At 38.8% G+C, this 19,745-nt stretch overlaps 4 protein-coding genes across 5 annotated transcripts; 1 reads left to right on the plus strand and 3 right to left on the minus strand.

Annotated features, from left to right (window-relative positions):
- Positions 1 to 598: 598 nt before the first annotated feature.
- On the minus strand, positions 599 to 6,563 carry LOC137707563 (DNA repair protein RAD16). 2 transcript variants are annotated; one of them, XM_068446460.1, is made up of 17 exons: positions 6,259 to 6,563; positions 5,880 to 5,981; positions 4,554 to 5,620; positions 4,184 to 4,306; positions 4,022 to 4,095; positions 3,713 to 3,776; positions 3,478 to 3,624; positions 3,312 to 3,397; positions 2,971 to 3,040; positions 2,593 to 2,712; positions 2,077 to 2,101; positions 1,874 to 1,986; positions 1,597 to 1,701; positions 1,365 to 1,517; positions 1,165 to 1,253; positions 959 to 1,039; positions 599 to 855 (listed from the first exon to the last, which is right to left on the minus strand). In XM_068446460.1, exons 1-17 carry the CDS (start codon positions 6,302 to 6,304, stop codon positions 783 to 785), a joined length of 2,538 nt encoding a protein of 845 aa, XP_068302561.1. In that variant the 5' UTR covers positions 6,305 to 6,563; the 3' UTR covers positions 599 to 782. The 2 variants fall into 2 exon arrangements, with proteins under 2 accessions (XP_068302561.1, XP_068302560.1); XM_068446459.1 differs by having other exon boundaries at positions 1,874 to 2,101; positions 6,259 to 6,561.
- Positions 6,564 to 7,914: 1,351 nt separating this feature from the next.
- Positions 7,915 to 8,718, minus strand: LOC137709173 (glycine-rich cell wall structural protein 1-like). Its single transcript, XM_068448284.1, has one exon. The coding sequence runs from the start codon at positions 8,716 to 8,718 to the stop codon at positions 7,915 to 7,917; it is 804 nt and encodes a 267-aa protein (XP_068304385.1).
- A 1,317-nt stretch (positions 8,719 to 10,035) lies between these two features.
- LOC137707858 (L-ascorbate oxidase homolog) lies at positions 10,036 to 13,388 on the minus strand. The gene is made up of 8 exons (XM_068446787.1): positions 12,977 to 13,388; positions 12,777 to 12,886; positions 11,946 to 12,216; positions 11,670 to 11,772; positions 11,231 to 11,576; positions 10,788 to 11,153; positions 10,596 to 10,674; positions 10,036 to 10,509 (listed from the first exon to the last, which is right to left on the minus strand). Exons 1-8 carry the CDS (start codon positions 13,115 to 13,117, stop codon positions 10,297 to 10,299), a joined length of 1,629 nt encoding a protein of 542 aa, XP_068302888.1. The 5' UTR covers positions 13,118 to 13,388; the 3' UTR covers positions 10,036 to 10,296.
- A 2,182-nt stretch (positions 13,389 to 15,570) lies between these two features.
- LOC137708586 (aquaporin SIP1-1-like) lies at positions 15,571 to 16,541 on the plus strand. The gene has a single exon (XM_068447699.1). The coding sequence runs from the start codon at positions 15,669 to 15,671 to the stop codon at positions 16,389 to 16,391; it is 723 nt and encodes a 240-aa protein (XP_068303800.1). The 5' UTR covers positions 15,571 to 15,668; the 3' UTR covers positions 16,392 to 16,541.
- Positions 16,542 to 19,745: the final 3,204 nt, after the last annotated feature.

Consider the following 19,745-nt stretch of genomic DNA (forward strand, 5'->3'; position numbering starts at 1 on the left):
CATATCCAAATAATATTCACGGTTTTTCCTCACATCCAAAATATTACCGAATTTTCATACCAAAATCTGTTGCATTCAAACAGCTATCCACAGTTATTAGATTTAATGGTTAGGATCCGAATTTTCATACCAAAATCTGTTGCATTCAAACAGCTATCCACAGTTATTAGATTTAATGGTTAGGATCGTCATCCCTAGAGAAAACCTAGAGGAATTTTTTTCTGGACAAATGGATTTTTTTTTTTTGATAAAAGATAAATTACATTATCAACGAAGCGCAAATATAACATAAGCCCAAATATACATTAAGCACAAAGCGCAAAGCCAACCTTTGAGCCCAGCCCACAGAAAAACCTCTAAGCTAGAGCTACTGAAGCTGAAGCTGCAGCTGCAGTCGCCAGAAATCCACTCAACACTAACCGTTGCCACCCTGATGAGATCACACCAGGAAGAACCCCAAAATTGAGGATGAAAAAGGCCACACCTTCCCCCAAGGACCAACAAATCGAGCCCCACCACAAAAGCAAGGAAGCACGGGAAGAGAGATTCCACAAGCAACATCACAGACAAGGACGAACACTGGGAACTTAAGAGAGAATTTGGCAAGACAAATTTGTCATAAAATGTTACTATTGCACGGAGAAAGTTGGAACTTAGCCACAATGATTTTACTATTGCATTGCCCAAAAATGGATCCTAGCCCATGTGTAATAACTGAAACTCCAAAATCATTTCGACCAAAAGTTTCCAATTCTGTTGCAGTAAATTGCAAGATAAAGGACTTAGGTGACAAAGAGGAATCTCAAGTCGGCTTCTGTTAATTTTGCAAGAGCGTCTGAAGCACCACCGATGGTCCTATATTATACAAGGCAAAGAAGACGGTGTTAGATAGCTAGCTATCTTATGAATGACCAATTAATTTATAAAGAAAAGAACAGAGCTAACAAATCGAACTTACCCCTCGAACACTAATTCCTTTTTCTCCTGTAGCTTTAGAATCCGGTCCTCAATAGTGTTCTCAATCACAAATCTCATAATTCTGCAATGGAAAAGAAAATATCAGATATCTTAGAGAAGGGGGACAGTCCTGCCTTTTGAATAACATGGATTTTTCGGTTTGTAAAGTTTGGAACGCTTCGTAAAAAATGGGAGAAAAATGTGGACCTGATCGGTTTGTACTGCCCTATCCGGTGGATTCTATCTTGTGCTTGCCTCTCAACTGCTGGGTTCCACCATGGGTCCATCAAGAAAACCTAGTCCAAATTGCAACGTCTCCAAATCACTTGATCCACTTGTGTATGACTCAAGTTCCAATAATTTAGACACGAAAACATAGTTTAAATCTGACATAAGACATTACTCACATGCGATGCAACTGTCAGATTAAGAGCAACACCTCCAGCTTTCAAGCTCATTAAGAAAATCCTGCAATCTGGATCCTCGGTAAATCTCTTTATAGCATTATCCCTTGCAGACATAGTCATGCTTCCCACCAACTGAACACAATTGACACCGGACTGCAACAGCTTCTTTAAATTAGTATCGGTAATCTATTGATGCACAAATAGGAAACTGTTGTATATTATTCATTTTTACCTTTTGCAAGGAGTAGTTAATGATATCCAAGAACGATGTGAACTGGCTGAAAACAATTCCTTTTGCAGAGCCATCCTTTTCAACCATGGATCTGATTTCTTCCCTCTAGAGCCATAGAGGAAGTTAGAAAAGCATATGAGGAAGTTAAGAAAGATAACGTGCACGATACACCATGTGTACGTGTTCTAAGTATATCTGCATCAATGAAGAGTTTCCTATTTCGATGGCCTTATCAACAACATATCAATGATTGACGAATAAGAAAATGGTGACGTACCAAAGCCTCAATTTTTGTGCTAGTCTGAAAATTTTCAAGCTTAATTCTGTTCAAAATGCTCGAAGATCTAAACCCCTTAATGGTAGTCTTAGTCTGAATAGCAGCACTTGGTGCTGTAGTGAAATCAACAGTAACTGGTTTAGAGCATGTCGGGCATGAGACTTGTCCCAAAGAAGCAGCAAAATCAAGCAAGCAAGCCTTACAAAACGCATGCTCACAAGCAGTAACCTGGAAATAGTTAGGAGCAAATCAATAACAGAACAGAAGCATTTAAAATGCATGCAAGGTACTCACTATTCAAATGAAAGGCAGTCATTATTCAAACTTTAACTGCTCACTAGCAACAAATAACGAAATAACAATAAAGCACAAACAAGCATGTTTCCTTTTAGATCAAGCCATTTCAACTCTTCAAAGCTGACACAACACAGGGTTTTAGTTATTAACTAGCAATTGAGGTAATATAATTATCATTGCAAAAATTAACGCAGAAAGCTTTCTACAGAAATCCAGAACATAAAGTTAACAGCAAAAACACATTATGACAGATCTACAAGCGAACAAATACTGAACGAGCCTTCCATGACAAACTTATATTGGTAAACATGATTGACATATCACATAATCGTGAAAATATAAAATGCACAAACGAAGTAAGAAAGGGTGATTTTTAGCATGGCAAAGCCATTCATTTTGTCTGAAAGAAAAGATCAACTAACCACTAGATCTTCTGCTGCTTCATGACAAATTCCACAGAATTTCTCATTGACATTAATGTTGCTTCCATTTCTCAGTGCAGCAGATGCAGAATACACCACAAGGTAAGGATGATTAACAGCCTGTAGTGAGTAAAAGAAAAAATAAGTGCACAGTACTAATGGACCAAACAGAACTTTGCTGATGAAAAAAAAAATAAGCAACAGAAAGGGAAAAAAATTAAGAAGAAAAAATTACAAATTTGAAGATCGAAACTGTGACAGATCAGATTTAGCCTTTCATCTTATGTATGCTTATAAAACAAAGTATTGACAAATGGCTATAGAACAGCTTATCTCGTAACTGAAAAAACATAGTGCACATTCAATAAGTATACTGACCTGTCGCAATCGAGTGAGAAGGTCAAATATGTGAGCATAATTGTTCATCACAGTTCCCTCTTCGACAAATCTGTAACAAAGAAAGCATATTATTCACCAAACCAAATGCTCAGTATATTCAACAGCAATAATGGCAATTAGCATGCCAACAGAGGCAAAGCGTTGTCCACATAAGTTGTATGGGGCAACAAGACAAGGAAAAAAAAAAAAAGTGTTCAGGATCACAAATTAGTCACCGTAGTAAAATTTGCAAGTAGCATTTCACATTCATGTCCAAAATGAGTACCGAAACAGCAATAGTGGCCAAATGAAGAAGGAAAAGAAAGAAAAAGGTGACATACGCGTTAAATTGTGACTGAGTATCATTATATATTGACTCATAAAAACCTTGTTCTGTGATATCCAAGGTGTCCCGCCTCAATGAAACCTATAGGTAGCAGAATAAGAAAGGAACATAAGAAATCTAGACATCAGAACTGCACACAGCCATAAAGAAACAATACTTACAATTCTAGGAGGTAGTGCAAGATCAGCAGCCCTGCCCTTTTTAGTTCGTCGCAGGACTATGTTCTTTAGAATTTTGTGTTTTAGCAAATACATGGCCCTTTTGCCTTGGATATGATTTCCATATATCTGTATCGGTGTTGCCACATACTTGCAAGGAACACGGATTACAAACATGTAAGCACATCTGTTTCTGTAAGGAAATCAACAAAAAAAATATACCAAACTTGAAACTCACTTTATTCCACCAACAAAAATGTCTAACTGAATTATGAGGGCAATTCGAACATTGTGCTGCGGAACTGCAGGTCACATTTACATTAGAAAAATGATTAAACACTTGAGAAAAAAAAAAGTAGAAATACGAGAGCAAGGGCCAGAAAACATTTAATTAGTTACAAGCAGGCAGCAGAAACTATTGACAGAAGCCTGTCATATATGCCTAACAAGGAAAAATGTATCCAACATAAGTACTACGAGATATGTTGATAATATGTATTGTATCATATAGGCATGTAACTTATAAATAATATGTATTACACCATACCTATGATCAAGAGTCCTGCAATCACAATCCTTGCATAAGTAATAAGAGTAGGGGACTAACTGCAAGAAGCGGATCTGTGCAAATGCAATTCCAATTATATAAGCTAGATAGCCATAGAAAAACGAGTTTAAAAAATATGTTCTAAAATATAGTAGACTTTACCAAAGAATAAAGTTCTCCAACACGGTTCTGAAGTGGTGTGCCACTTAGAGCCCATTTGTATGAAGACTCTAAAGCAAGAACTGCTTTCGCAGTATTACAACGCCTTGATTTTATGTAATGGGCCTAGTTTTAAACAAGAAGTTAGAGACATTTATTCCAAAATAACATATATGAAACAAGTAAAGAAAAGTTGAGTCCTGAAAAATAAATGGTTGTCTGGGAATAAATCGAAGAAAACACAATCAAACAAAAACATGGACATCAGTTTTCCACTTCTAATTAACTGAAATGTAAGGGTTATTATTTCAACATAAACATAGCCACTACCTTCCCCCCAATACCCAACTACAACTATATTAAGCCAACGCACCTCATCCAAAATGATACGGTTCCACTTCACAGAATGCAAAACTGACTTATCTAGGCTCAAGCGCTGTCCAATATCTTCTGAATCCATATCATCTTCCTCGTTCAGTGCTGAGCTCTTCCTGGAAGCTCCATTCTTTCCTTTAGACTCAACTGTCTTCTGCGACACTGGTTGTGGATGCTTTCTCCTTTGTTGCTTAGACTGCTTCTCAGTTCTAAAAGCATTAGGCCCACAAAAATATTTTAAGTGAGTTGACATTTTCTTCTCGTAATACAACCTTCCACAATATTGACACTTTTGTTTGGGAGGCATCACATTCTTCCTGTAGTCAGCCTCAACAATAGAGTATGTAGTAATGACAAAATCATACCCTGAGAAAATTTGGGAACTCTTCTCTCTATTAGCCCCATGATAAACCAAAACCTTTGTACTTCCTTTTGAAGTAAACCGCTCTATTTCACTCACCCATTGACTCACAGCAACTACAGGGCAAACTACAAGGGTGGTTTTGATTCTAGGAAAGCTTGTGGAAGAACCAGTGTCATAACATGTCGAATTAAATTCCCGTTTAGCGAGGACAAGAGTAATGGCTTGAATAGTCTTCCCCATTCCCATCTCATCTGCTAGGATTCCTCCTCTAGTTTCAGTCTCTTCCTGTTTCATGGCCCATGACAACCATTCCTTCTGGTACCTTAGCAAAGGCATAATCATATCAGATGGTGCCTCAGCAGCATCGCATATCACATTCTTCTGAGTATCCAGATCAAAATCTTCAGTTACGTTGTCATCAAGCCATTTATCATGCTCCTCTTCCCAGGTATTCCACTGCCAACGCCGCTTTTGCACCCCAGATTTACGATTCTTTTTCTTTTTTTTGTCGTGCAACCCAAGATCGTCAATTTCACCTGATGTGAACCTGGCTGCTGGCACCATCGAGCTTGGTCCTCCTGCTTCTGTCTTGTTCTCCACCACCACCACCTTCGACTTTTTTATCGCAGGCTCCTTCATTTTACCATTAGGTTTATCATTCAAGTCAAAAACAACTTCCACATTGTTTTGGTACTCTTCACCTACATGCATCAAAACACCAGATTTATGTCAATAAAGCATGCAAACTCACCAATATAACGAAATTCAACCTTCCGCTAAACTGACATTGTTTGTTTAAATCGAAAACATCCCCCAATCAAGAAAGGTGCGCTAATCCAAACAACCAGTCACAGAAATCAGAACTAAAAATCTCGACATGAATTGCGAATTTTTAACCAAAATCTAAACTCTTAGCTTCTTATTCGTATATGGTTAAGAAAGATTTAATTTTTGTTTTACCTTCTTCACTCTCAAAATCAGAAGCGGAAGGCGTAGACGGTACATAAGTATCCTCATCAGACGGTGAATAAGCATCTTCCTTTTCCTCGTGTTGCTCATTTCCTGCACATCCAACAAATATCCATAATTTTATTCAAGTCAAAAGCGTTCTCCTTGTTAAATTCCAACATCAAAATAATACATAACACACAAAAATAAAAAAAATCCAAACAAAATTCGCATCCCTCCCGATCCAATATAAGACTCAAAACACTTCAATTCGAACTTTCTCGGTAACCAAACAGGCCACATCCTAATTGTAAATTGTAATTTCGAACTTCAATCAGAAATACACACACACATACATACACACAGTTGAATTCGAGTGGGAAGATTTTACCATCGGAAGAAGGGCCGGCGGTGCGCTTGCGAGAACGAAGCTCCATTGACGGAGAAAGCGAGTTAGGGTTCTGCGATCGCGAGTTTCGAGGTATTTGCACTGAGTGAGGACGAGGCGGAGTCGAAGACAAAAGGGCACTATCTGGAAGCGAGCGGCGGGAAAGTGCGCCCCTTTACATAGACAGGGACTGGCGAGTGAAACAGCGGGAATCCACGTCGACGTCGCGCCTCTGGGGCTTCCCAAGTGTGCGCCACGCCTCTGGCAGCAACAGTACGCGTGCTGATTACTCTCCGTCGATCTATGGGGCCCGTGGGACTTTTGATGGAGTGTACGGTGGATTCGGGGAAGCGGTTTTTATTGAGGCACGAGAGACCCTTCGTCCCTTGGAATTATTTGAATTTTTAATTACCATCTTATCCCTTATCATTTTCTCCAGTCGTACCCTTACCCTGGAAGTTTTGTGTAAAATAAACAATTTCTTTTTGGTAAAAAAAGAAAAGAAAATGTTTTTACATTTATTTTGATCTATCGTACCCTGCAAGCCTGGACAAATATTGGAAGATATAAACAAGTAAATATTGGATGAAATGTTTATGTGAATTTTTCAATATGGGCAAAGTAAATTAGCGACGAAATAACCAACTAGTCTCCGTACAAGACAAGAAGAACATAACTTATTGGCTATTGTTACATTACATCCGATTGGTGACTTCCGATAAAAATATTGTTTTTATTTGCAAATGAAATTGGAAGATATGTGAATTAAGATTCTAAATCTAAGTCATATGAAGGGAAATCTAAATGAATTGGACACAAGTTAATATAATAAGTTTCGAAGTCAATTGTGCATTGTTACATGTTTTAAAGGTGCATGAAATTCCTATCTTAATTACTTGAACTACAAATTTTTCTTTCATTATATTGTCACTTAAGTTATAGCGCCAACTATTCTTTGGTCTATTGGTGTTAAGCGATCATTAATCCCATGTGCTGAATTTCTCCACTTATAGGTTACGTGTGGATAAATACAAAATAAAAAGTAAAGCGAATATTACTGAGAGCTTTTCTTTAAAGTTCCCTTGAAATTAATTGTGTTCAAGTGATGATAGTTTGTATGTTGAATTAGAATAAAAGAAATGTTAAGGAGACTCTTTCAAAATAAGATTTTTCATTGATTTCATGTTATTTTATATTTAACGTTAATTCATGTGCCAACAATATAAATCATTGTGTAAAAAACACAAAGAGCAAAGAGTTCTACTTTTGAAAGAGTCTCTTTAGCAATTCTCTTAAAATAATTTGAATCGTCACTTAGTACTACGGTTTAGTGGTATTCATCTTCACTTGTAAGTGAGATAACTTATGTTCAATTCTCGTTAAAGACGAATTTGAACCACATTATTGTTAGCTCATTATAAGATTAAGCTCACCATTTTTTCTTACTGTGTGATAAGAAGACAAATTAAATCAACCTAAGCGGAAATTGTGGATGGATTACATTCCAATTCAAGCGATTAAACTCAATGTGCCTAAATATTTATTGTAACAAAAGACTGCTACTACCATTTGAAGCTGTTTTGCTGAATTACAAATTGATAACTGATAGAAGCTGGTGTCATGTAGCTTATACCGCACTCAGCCATGCAGAATCTATGTTTAATTTCGACCACCTCCACCAGACCCACTTCCAGATCCTTGGCCGCTACCGGCACCAACTCCCACACCAATGCCAATCCCAATTCCAATTCCAATTCCTCCACCACGACCACCACCAGCACCTCCTCCACCTCCTAGGCCGCCACCAGCTCCGCCTCCAACACCCCCGCCTGCACCAAAACCACCTCCATGGCCTGAACCTCCACCAAGACCGCCACCACCACCTCCTCCTCCTCCTCCACCACCTCCTCCACCGCCAACACCTCCACCAGCTCCACCTCCGACACCACCTCCTGCACCAAAACCGCCTCCATGGCCTGATCCTCCACCAACACCGCCGCCACCACCTCCACCTGCACCAAAACCGCCTCCGCCGCCTCCTCCAAGACCACCACCTCCTCCAAGACCACCACCTCCACCTACACCGCCACCAGCTCCAAAACCCCCACCATGACCCGACCCACCTCCATGATCACCTCCTCCACCACCACCTCCAGCACCACCCCCAACTCCACCGCCTATACCACCACCAGCCCCTGCTCCTCCACCATGACCTCCACCACCACCAAAGCCTCCTCCTCCTCCTCCAGCTCCGCCTCCAAAGCCACCGCCCCTAGGTCCCCTACCATGATTTCCTCGATCAAACCGACCACCACATCTCCGACCCCATTGACAATCATCATCATCACCGCGAAATCTAGTTTTGTCAACTTTCCCATCGCCTAGAGTGGTGATTGCACTCAATTGGAGGACAATGTACAGAACAACAAGACTCAAAGAAAGCCATTTTCGACAGACAATCATGGCTTCTCTCTTTTCTTCTGAAAAATGCTTAATTAAATCTCAGATAGCTAGCTGAGCTTGCGATCTTCTTCCTTCAAAAGACGATCCTTTTATAGGCATGAACTCCTTAGCCAAAAATACAGTACGTACGCTACGCTAAACAACCTTTAATGGCTGCATGTTCATGCCACGCGTTGTCACAGTTGGGAAATTTGGCCAACCATTAAATGCCAAATGGAGGAGGAAGTCAAAACTCAAGGGCTGACTTGGATATATAGATCAGTTCAGTTTGCATTGACTATTTGACTTATATGAACATTCACTTATGCTTCTTCTCGCATTGTTACGTATGAAAGTTAAATAATAGTGCATAATTGATATGAGACAGACATATATAAATCAATTCAGTTTGCATTGACCATTTAACTTTTATGTACATCCACTTCTACTTCTTTCTGCATTGGTACCTATGAAAGTTAAATAATAGTACGGTTATATTTCTCCTCTATATTGAAATTTGAAAGGTAAATGATGTTTAGTTCATCTTGCATTGGATATATTGACATGCATTTTTTCACACATTTCTCCTCTATATTCCATGAATATCCCATGAATGTATGAACGAGGGAGGATTAATTCACTTATCCAAGAGCTGTAATTCATTTGTTTGACTCTCACACATTTGATTTAACTCTAATTCGATTTGATGAACACGTATGCTTTAAAGAAAGTTTGACATACAATAAGTAGGCCAAACACTTGCCAACCAATTTTACGTGAGCTCTGCAATTTTGCATCTGCAGGGCCATGCAAATTGAAGCGGGTCAACTCTACCGACGCTCTACCATTAATATTACTCTTTGCCAAATTAAATCACTCACCTTCCACTTTGCAATTTGCAAAAACAAGTGGGAAAATTGCTGTGGCCTGTAAATGTTCATGCAGGATTGTCAAGTTTTCGGGAACAAGTTGGGCTGGAGCGTGCGTGGCATTGCGAGTATATCCATTCGTAGCCAATTGGTTTTGAGTTGGATTCCGTTGCTAATTGGTTTTGCGTCGAATGGTTAACTAGCTACTGAGTGACTTGATACTCGGCATATATTTAAATTTCCATCAAGAACTGGTGTGATAAGCCTTTGCTAACAGAATGGACGTTATTTTGTTATTTATTTGGTGCAAGTGAAGCGATACTGGAAGGAGGAGGAGTCGAATACATGATCCCAGATGCACAAGTTAATGATATTAATCAACTAAGCTATGAGCTACAAGTAATAGGTTAGAAGTTATGATTTCTAGTGTTCGTCACATTAGCGATTAGTTTCTATCATCCAGTTGAAATTAACGATCGAAAATAATTTTTTTTTCTGATTAAAATATGTTAAACAAAGAATACAAGATGGATAACAATCTATCTTTAAGAAAAGATCCAGAAAGTTTCATTTGGATCACACAGAGAAGCCACAAACTAACAAAGGGTGACGAATGGCTCGAGTTAAGCCCCCCCCCTACATCTTTGATTTGCAGACAATATCCTCTCCTAGTTCACATCTACGACCCTGACAATGCTCACAGTTTCACGTTCCGAAAATGCAGCTTTGCTTAAAGAGGCCGAGTTCTACGCCCCAATGCGCGACCACAAAGAAGAGCATTCTTTGGGATCGGATATTCATCCCTCCATGAATTTGCAGGCGAGTAGACGCGGAAATAGAATTGCTGGCCTAAGTACTGCCGAGCCCAGTTCTCAGATCTTATGTTCCACATTCCCACATTGTCCAACGGCACGTAGAGTGCAGTCCATGAGCTGGGATACACCTGTTCGTAGAAAGAAACAGACACATTAAGATCGATCACGAGGACATAACTGTTAGTTGCGTACAGGATTTTACAAAACTGGATACCTGAACGGTGGAGCGAGATATAGTATCTCTCAAATTGTAGCGCAATCTGCTTGCAGGTGTCCACTGTCCACCGTCCATCCTGCCCATATCGGAATCACCACAGCAACACAGTTTAAGATGTGTTCTTATGGAATTTCTCGCATTGTATAAAATTCGAAAAAAGCTCGAACTTCTGAGGCTAGAGAAACCTACCCTACAACAAAGAAATTATGGCCATCAATGTGCCATGACTGCACAGTATCCTCTGGATTCTCGAACACGAGTTCAGCAAAGCCTCGGAAATCAGCATTCATGACAGAAGTCTGAAGATAAGCGCCGCCTCCAGTGGGGTTGTCTTGGATGCTTCCAAGGGAGAAAACCCCTGAGATCTTGAAGTAGTCAGCAAGTTTAAGTGGCGTGTCTGGTTGAATGTACGATACACTGTTCACAGCATATCTCTGTTTGCCATCAATAATTGGAGCAGAGCTCATGAGCCTGATCGTGCGGGTGGTGTTGATCAATCCGTAATGATAAGAGCCTTGTGGGTTCGGTCTTGGACCACTCGCTGTCAAATTCCGTCTGGTATTACACACAAAAAGGCATGAGTTATAGAAACATTCAGCAATTCTTTTATGCTGCTTGTATTCATTAGTTACCTGAGAGATCGCGCTTGTTCAAGAGACCAGTCAACCTGAGTTGTTGGGCCACCAGGGGGAGGACCAGAAACACTTCCTGCAGAGTTGCTGTAGTGGAGAATGGAGGTTGAACTGAGCACTTGTGACGTGAAACGTGAAGAGACAACAATGTAGTAATCTTGCGGCGGTTGATCAGCTGTAACCAATACAGAATAGGACTGACCCAAATGAATGTCAAGAGAACTGTAAGTGTTTTGAAGAGAATGGGTGCCTTCCACCTCAACCAACATCATCTTGTGCCCCTGTATTCTGAAATTGATGGAAGTTGTAAGCCCCACATTCGATATCCGCAACCTGTATGTCTTGCCTGCCAGGCAAATATAACATCAAAATGCCGCGAGTACAAAAAAAGAAGAAGACAGAAATGGTGATCAAAATGCTGATTGTATTCATTAGTTACCTTGATCAACTGTAAATGTAAACCCATTGGATCCACGGCCATTGATGAGGAGTCCGTCGGGGAAGGGAAGATTATTCCCACCATCTAAGATTGCTTTCAAATCCTGTAAGGATTCAAAACAATCCCATCAACGAACAACACATATCACATTCCTCATTTTGTACTATGTATTCAATTACAATGATGAATCATGAGTAACGCAATAACAACCACATTTTTATACCACATTATGTAGTAAGCGAACAACCGTGCATAAAAATTGTTACAGATACTTACAGTGTGATTTTTACTGAACCAGTCTCCAGCGAGTATGGTGAAATCTCCAGCAGGAGGAGGGAAAGGTACGGGAATACGCGGGCGGCTGTCAATTTTGATACCACCGAAACCTCCTGCAGCCTTGTGGAAGCCAAGGGAAGGGAAGTAGAAGTAACTGCCAATCTGATCCTTGACTTGAAGAACATATGTGAAGTTCTGTCCCGGTGGGATGGGGCAATTCGTGCCAAACACCCCATCCTGCCACGAGTTCCTTCTCTGCTGTACTCCATTCCTAAACAAGAGTTGCGGGACTTGTTGGTTAGTCGAACTAGGAATTTTGCAAATGAAAACTACAGGAAAGAAGACAAATTCGATCTTAAACCCTAGAGACCGTTACATCAAAAGCTCGATTGGGAAGTAGTATATCTTTTAAGAAAAAAATTCGCAAAAACATCATATTGCTGAATTGAACAGCTGGATGTGCGCTGAAGAATCCGAGTTTAGCGGATGGATCTGAGAGATTGATGTAAAGCATAACGACCAATCATTTTCCATGTTATTCACTTTTTGCCACATGAACCAAGTGACGAAACGTGCCAATTCAAAAAGGTTAAAATTTTAAATTCCATTTCTTTTAAAAAAACGATATTCTAAACCGTTTTAATCTAAAGGAGGGAGATTCAAATTTAGTTCCAAAAGAGCAGCACTACCTACCCTGACCGACCAACTAGCCTAACTCACGTCTCTTTTCTAAGCGTTTCAGTTATGAAAAATGAAGGCATAGATAATTGGTATTTAACGATAAACATTATAGTAATGAGAAAATAAATAAACAGGAGAACAATGACTAACCAAGAGATGAGGAAAGGTTCATCCAAGCTATTGAAAACGTTGATGATGAGGTTATCATTGGTGACCGAATCGATCTGCGGCCCTGGAAATTGCCCATTTATCAATATCCCCTGCGTTTCCACTCAAACCCCATTTTATTAGCAACAAAATTTCCCACAACAAAGGAGGGAGAGAGAGAGAGATGGTAATGATAAAGTTACCTGCTGTTTAACTCCAAGGGGGTAAATATCACCATAGGTGACATTCCAGTTGTAGAACCTGTACGGATCTTCCCCATTTGTGCAGGTCACAGTAAGCAGGGCAAACAATATCACACAACAAGCACTTTTGTACCCTCCCATCTCTCTCTCTCTAACCAACCCAATATTCTTATATGGATGTTTGACAGAAATCAATGGGGAAATGGGAATATAAAACCCTCCCAGAAGATAAAGATTCAATCTTTAGAATCTTTATCTTTCACTCTGTAAAGCTCCCTACACCTCCACTGCTTTTATTCCCTCTGTTTTTGCTTTTTCTTTGAGCACTTTTGAGACGGTTCTACAGAAGTGCTTTTGTCTGCTAGATGAGACCTCGTGGATATTTTTATCAAGCCAATAGGGAGTGAGTGTCTATGAGCTGTACTAGTTGCAGTCCAGTCTCCATACGTACAGCAAATAAATAGGTTTTGCAGCAGTCACTGATCAGTGCACAGTCCACACCGCGTATCTAGGATTGCGTGACGAAGTTCAAAATTTTAGGACATTTTACTATATATTTGGTAAAATAAAAAGAGCTTGATTAGGGTATTGGGATTATCATACAGTTGCAGAAGAAAGTCATTTTGCTCGGCTGATTGCTTTCTGTTTAAGCGTGATTGGTGAAAGAGGAGCTCAAATTTGGGAAGGGTGGACTAAATCTCTATATTTGATGTTATTGAACTTAAATTCTCGGTTATAAAGGCATTTTGAGATATTTCTCGTGTCAAAATTTGTGTTTATTATGTCAATCGGTTTGATTTTCTCATTTCAACAAAAGTAATTTGTGATTGTCGTATAACAACCAATTTTTCTAAAATTTATCTTGTTTAAAGAAACATTGTGTGTAATAATATTTCAAATTAATCATATATTACTTTTAATATAGTTGATTTCTTTCTAATATAACATTTGTACATATATTATTGCGTGAGTAACTTCAAATACCGGGAGTATTGTATGTGTACGTAAGTTGTTATTGTCTGAACGAGTAACATGCCTTGTTGAAGTTGAAAAATGAGATCTTGACTAAAATATTCATGGGGCCTTGTCGGTGATAGGCAAGACAATAATATAAAATTATGTGGGTGATCCTTTACTGCATCCGACTAAACACATTGAATTAATAGCTAAATAAGGATATTAGATTTAATTATGCATTTTTAATTGGGCAACAAATCTTACTGACCACCGAGGACTTTGATTCCAGACGGTAATAATTTAGTATAACACATGCACCTCAAGTCTTTCAAGATTTTTTATTTATTTTTTTATCTTCTCAAAGAAACCCACCGACACAGCCTATATTTTTATATTCCATTTCATAAAATCTGAAGTTTTGGGGAATAGCATTTTATCCGAATTATCTCAGTGAGGATCCGACGATCATTTCATTATATGTGTTTATCTGTCATTCTGCGATCAGAAACTATTTTAAATGTTTTATTTAAAATTAAATATAAACAGTATTTAACGAAAATTGATCGTATAATATAAAATAAATAGACACGATGAAGTTATTCTTGAAATCCTCACAAAGAAATCCGGAAAGGATCCTCGTCAAGATGAGAGAGTCTTAGTAGGGTTGCTCTGTGGGACCTTGTTACATGCAGTTTCAGACCTTCTAGAGTAATTCATACGGTGAGGACCGGTTATGAGAAATTAGGCCGTCGATTAATTTACGAGTCGTGGCCACTACCGAATTCATGAGATTCATATATTAGGCTTAATGATTGAACTCTCGTTGATTGGATTCAAGTTTTATGGTTCTTTGTGAGAGTTTGCTTCAAATTTATTGAAATCAAAATTTTCAACTCACAGTAAAAAATCAATTTCTTCTCAATCTAATTTCTCCAATTTTAATTACGTTTACGACAATGAGCTACGAGTGGGACGCGGATGCCACATAAACTCTAAGCCAGTGTGGAAAAGCTGAGTGTGATGACCTACCAAGATCTTTTACCTACCAAGACACAAGTCTCCATATACCAATGGAGCTTAATGCTTGGATTAAAGTAAAGCTTCATCAGCGAGGTGTTTTTTTTTTTTTTTTTAAGAAACAATTCACTGAAACATGATCAAATTTAAGAAACTTTTCCTCATGGAACTCGACTTTAATATCATTTTTTCTTATGAAATTCAAATTTCGTCATTTAATACGAACTCGAAATTTGCTCTACTTTGATGAGATTCCATTTATTCAACTAAAATAAGGTCAAATTTGCGACGAGGAAAGATTCCATCATATTTTTATAAGGTTGCACAATTTAATCAAAGACTCCTATCCTTTTTTCTCTGCATACGGACACAATTCTGTCAACGTCCAAACCAAATGGGTTAATTATTTATACATGCTTTCAAAGCCACTCACTCGTAATTTAAAAAGGTTAGCGTTTTGCTCGTGTATTCCAATATTTTTGGTAGGTAAGCAAGTGTTAGGAGAACGGCTGGTGAACGATGCCCACAAGTGCTTTCTTCCAAGGCTCTACCAATCGAATCAATCTGATAAGTGCTTTTATAGTTTATTGGACGGCTGAGATTTGCAGTTCACATGTTTTCCCACATTGGTGGGACACGCCACCAATATATACAGGTCAGAAAAAGCAGATTCAACAGAGAAAAATCGTAGGAGCAGAGCTGCAAAAGAAAAGATAAGATGGGGGTGATCAAGGCAGCTGCAGGAGATGCAATTTTGACCTCCATGTGGGTGTTCTGCGCACCCAGCATGGGAGTTTTCACATCCATCATAGCCTCGTTTCTTGGCATCCAAGCTAGGTCTTTGCCAGGTCTTTTCATCACCACAATAATTTCCACAGTTCTGATTTTAACAATCAGCTTGATAGGCAAGCTCTTGGGTGGTGCCAGCTTCAACCCCTCCACCACCGCCAGTTTCTACGCTGCCGGCCTCAACCCGGGAACTTCTCTCGTCTCCATGGCAGTACGGTTCCCGGCTCAAGCGGCCGGCGGCTTAGGTGGCGCCAAGGCAATTTTACAAGTGATGCCAAATAAGTATAAGCACATGCTTAGAGGGCCTTCTTTGAAAGTGGATTTGTATACTGGTATTATAGCTGAGGGGGTGATGACTTGTGTTCTTTGCTTTGCTTTGCTTGTGATTATGCTGAGAGGGCCTAGAAATCCAATTGTGAAGATATGGATGCTTTCAATCGCGACGATTGGATTGGTGGTTGCCGGAAATGGGTACACAGGACCTTCCATGAACCCTGCCAATGCTTTTGGGTGGGCGTATGTAAATAATTGGCACATCAGTTGGGAGCTTTTCTTGGTTTATTGGATTGGCCCCTTTGTTGGAGCAACTGTAGCTGCTTTGGTTTTTAGGGTTTTGTTCCCCCCACCAGTACCAAAGGAAAAGAAAGCTTGAAAAAGAAAAGAACATTAGGTTAATGCGTATATTAGATTCAATAGTTATGGTGTTTGTGATTCTCTTCTCCTTCTCTTACGAATGAAATGATTTACAATTGTGAATTTTAGGATTCATTTTGTAGATTTAATGATTATGAAGCCCTTCGGTGTTGATACTGATTTCGTTGCTCATTTCTTAGCGATTTGCATTCCAAACTGAATATTTTACAATTCAACACAAACAAAATATTAAACCAATTTGCTTTGGTTTTGAAGCAAATAAATAAACTGTATTGTAACCCAACTAAAGGGCTTGCATCACATGCAAGGGCCTTGTCTTGGGTTTGGTCTGACGCAGCCTGTGTCCTTTCTCTTTGCATTTTCTTTCGGCTGGCTATTGCAAAATCTAACTATATCGTTAGAAACTAGAGCTCAAAGACTAATAGTAATTATAGAGACAAAAAATTTGATTCGTGACATTAATAAATAGGTAATTGGCTAAAATGATTAAAAGATCTCGTGTGTGTGTATATATATATCAATGAATTTCACCTTTGTGTTTAGAGGAGTTGTAAACAGAAGGCATGAGGAAAGAGACATTCCCTTTTCCTTTCTCCTCTCCTTTCTTTCCTAAGATTTCTATACATATGTATGCATCTTTCCTAAGATATATATATATATATATATATATATATACATACATATATATATATATATACATACATATATATATATATATATGTATATATATGCAACTTGTTTAGAAAGGCACAAGATGCACAACTTACAAAGTGATCATCTCTCACTTAAAAGATTGGAACACAGAGTTATCCACATTAAACCATCAAATCAAAGAGAAATTCTTTAAGAATGGAAGCACATAATTATGCTTGATCAACTTGAATTTTCCCCCAGATTCCTTCAGGATGAAGTGATCCAGCATCCTTTCGCTTTGCATCCCCTTGCGTCTTTTAGGGTCGCTTTTTTGGCATATTAAACCAAACTACAGCATCAGAAACGTTTCTGATAAATTCTCTACAGACGTACAGAATTAATTCATGGCATTGACAAATCTAAAAGGATTTGTGTACAAATACAAATGCTGCAGCATGATTCCCATCTATCTCATTGCAGGTGTTTGAGTTAATATTTGAACATTGGGCTACAAGTGTAAGAAAGGCCAGAGATGCCAATTAAAAGAAGATTTGCCCGAAGCCCAGCACCAGGTCCAGAGACAAATTGGCGCCTCCCCATTAATGCATAGACTATGTGCCTATGATATAAATGACAAGTGATGGAGACTAACTCACAATCAGCCAAAAAACACTTTTCAGTGGCAATACAAGTAAAAAACTGATGACTAACTACGCTTCAGATGCTTTCGGGCAAGAACAAAGTCATAGCAGTCGGGCTAATTGGCCTATAAAAGGAGGAAGAGGCCCCAAAGATAAGGACACTTAACCAATCAAACAAACAAACATACAAACTCTGCTCTCAAGCCAGATTTGCACCCAAAAACTGAAATCAACCCACATTTAGTCATTTTTAGCGACAATCTATCTTTCTCTCTAGTTTAAAGCTCTGATATCTCCCTTAGTGACGTAGTATCGATTCCCTTGTGTAAACCTATTTACCATCCATCCCTTTTTAGCATACAAACCCCTGTAATCATAAAGAGAAGTGACTGCAAGAAGTTCAACCTTGACATACTAGGTGAAATCTTGCCCAAAGCTCTTTGTTTGTTCTCTAAATTTGTAGATCTATTACGTAATGCATTCCTCAGTATGTATTCAAGTCATGTCCACCTGTTGTCTACTTTAAGAGTCTCATTTGCATCTGGATCTGGTTAGTTTAATGGATAGACTATCATTAAAATCAATCAAGAACCAAACAAGTGGCTAAATGGCTTAAAGGAGATCCGAACTCCCTGCTGCATCTGCTATACTGAGATAACAGTGGCATGCCTAGCACTCAATTAGTTTTGATTGCGAGCCTCAAGGCCTACACCTAAGGCCCAAGGAGATCCAAACTCCCTGCTACATCTGCTATACTGAGATAGCAGTGGTATGCCTAGCACTCAATTAGTTTTGATTGCGAGCCTCAAGGCCTACACCTAAAGCCCCACAAAGGCACATTTTAGAACTAACTTTGTCCTCTTCTTGCAGCACATCAGAAAGCAAGAACCTGACTACACATCCAAAGTGCCAATCCCTTAGGGAGCTGTGCTGAGTTCCAATGAGCCTTCTCTGGAGAAATCTTCGTCCGAACAGCAGGCTTTAATGCAAAGGAGTTACCATGGAAAAGGAAAACGAAACCCAAGTTGGATGGAGAGTTTTATTTTTGTTCTATATATTTGAATGACTAAATAATCTCCGATTTGAAATGAGTATTATTGATATTTATATACTTTAATAAGAAGATTCAGGATATTCAAAACTTGAAAGGAAAGCCATCTAGCTCGCTTTATTAAACATTGGAAATTACAGGAAATCCAAAATCAGCAAACTAAAGCATAAAATCAAACAGATTATTGTTGCTCACAAAATCAAATAAAATTGGAAATATACAAACTGCCACCAATGTTTTTCAAAGTTGAGGAAAAATAATAGGGGTAGACTGTGTGATCAAGTGCACTATTACACATGAACAGAAAATACTTGAAGTTGCCAAGGGGAACTCGTCAGCAGAACAAAATAGAAACTCCCTAGAGAGAGAAAGAGAGAGATCCTAGTGTTCCATACCAGAAGATCCATGTGGAATTGATCATGACCGTGATGATGATTGACGGTCATGATCATAGGGGGGGTCAACAAAAAGAGGACAATGTAAGCTGCCATTCTTGCTTTGCATGTTCCATGTGATGGTCAGCTCACCATCTGGCTTGAACTTGGCCAACTTGATCTGATCATGAGTGTGTACCATCTGCCCTTCATCCAAGTCAACATGTGATTCTTCCAAAGCCTATTTTATTTATCAAAATAGAACATCAAATAATTAATTAATAGATAGCAAAAATCCAAATTATAAAGTACTTAAATCATGTTAATTTTATTCCAACGATATTCTATTTAATTTGATCTAAACTATGGACATATTAATTTGAATTTAGATGCAAACGAATGAGCCTAGTGTTTTAGTCAACTTGGATACGATCAGGAATACAATGCTTAAACTATGTTGTAATATCTTATTACCTGGCAAATGTGGCACCAATAAGTGAAGAGCAAACCCAACCATGGTGCAGATGGGTACTCTAACTTGGGAAAATTCTCATTGAAATGGGGGAGCTTTGACTCTTGTTTAACTTCGACGTCTCCTATTTTTAGTCCACTCTCCTTGCCCATATTTACTTCCTCCGGCCACCTTCTCCCTT

The sequence above is a fragment of the Pyrus communis genome, chromosome 11, assembly GCF_963583255.1.
Source record: "Pyrus communis chromosome 11, drPyrComm1.1, whole genome shotgun sequence".
In the NCBI taxonomy this organism is placed as follows: Eukaryota; Viridiplantae; Streptophyta; class Magnoliopsida; order Rosales; family Rosaceae; genus Pyrus; species Pyrus communis.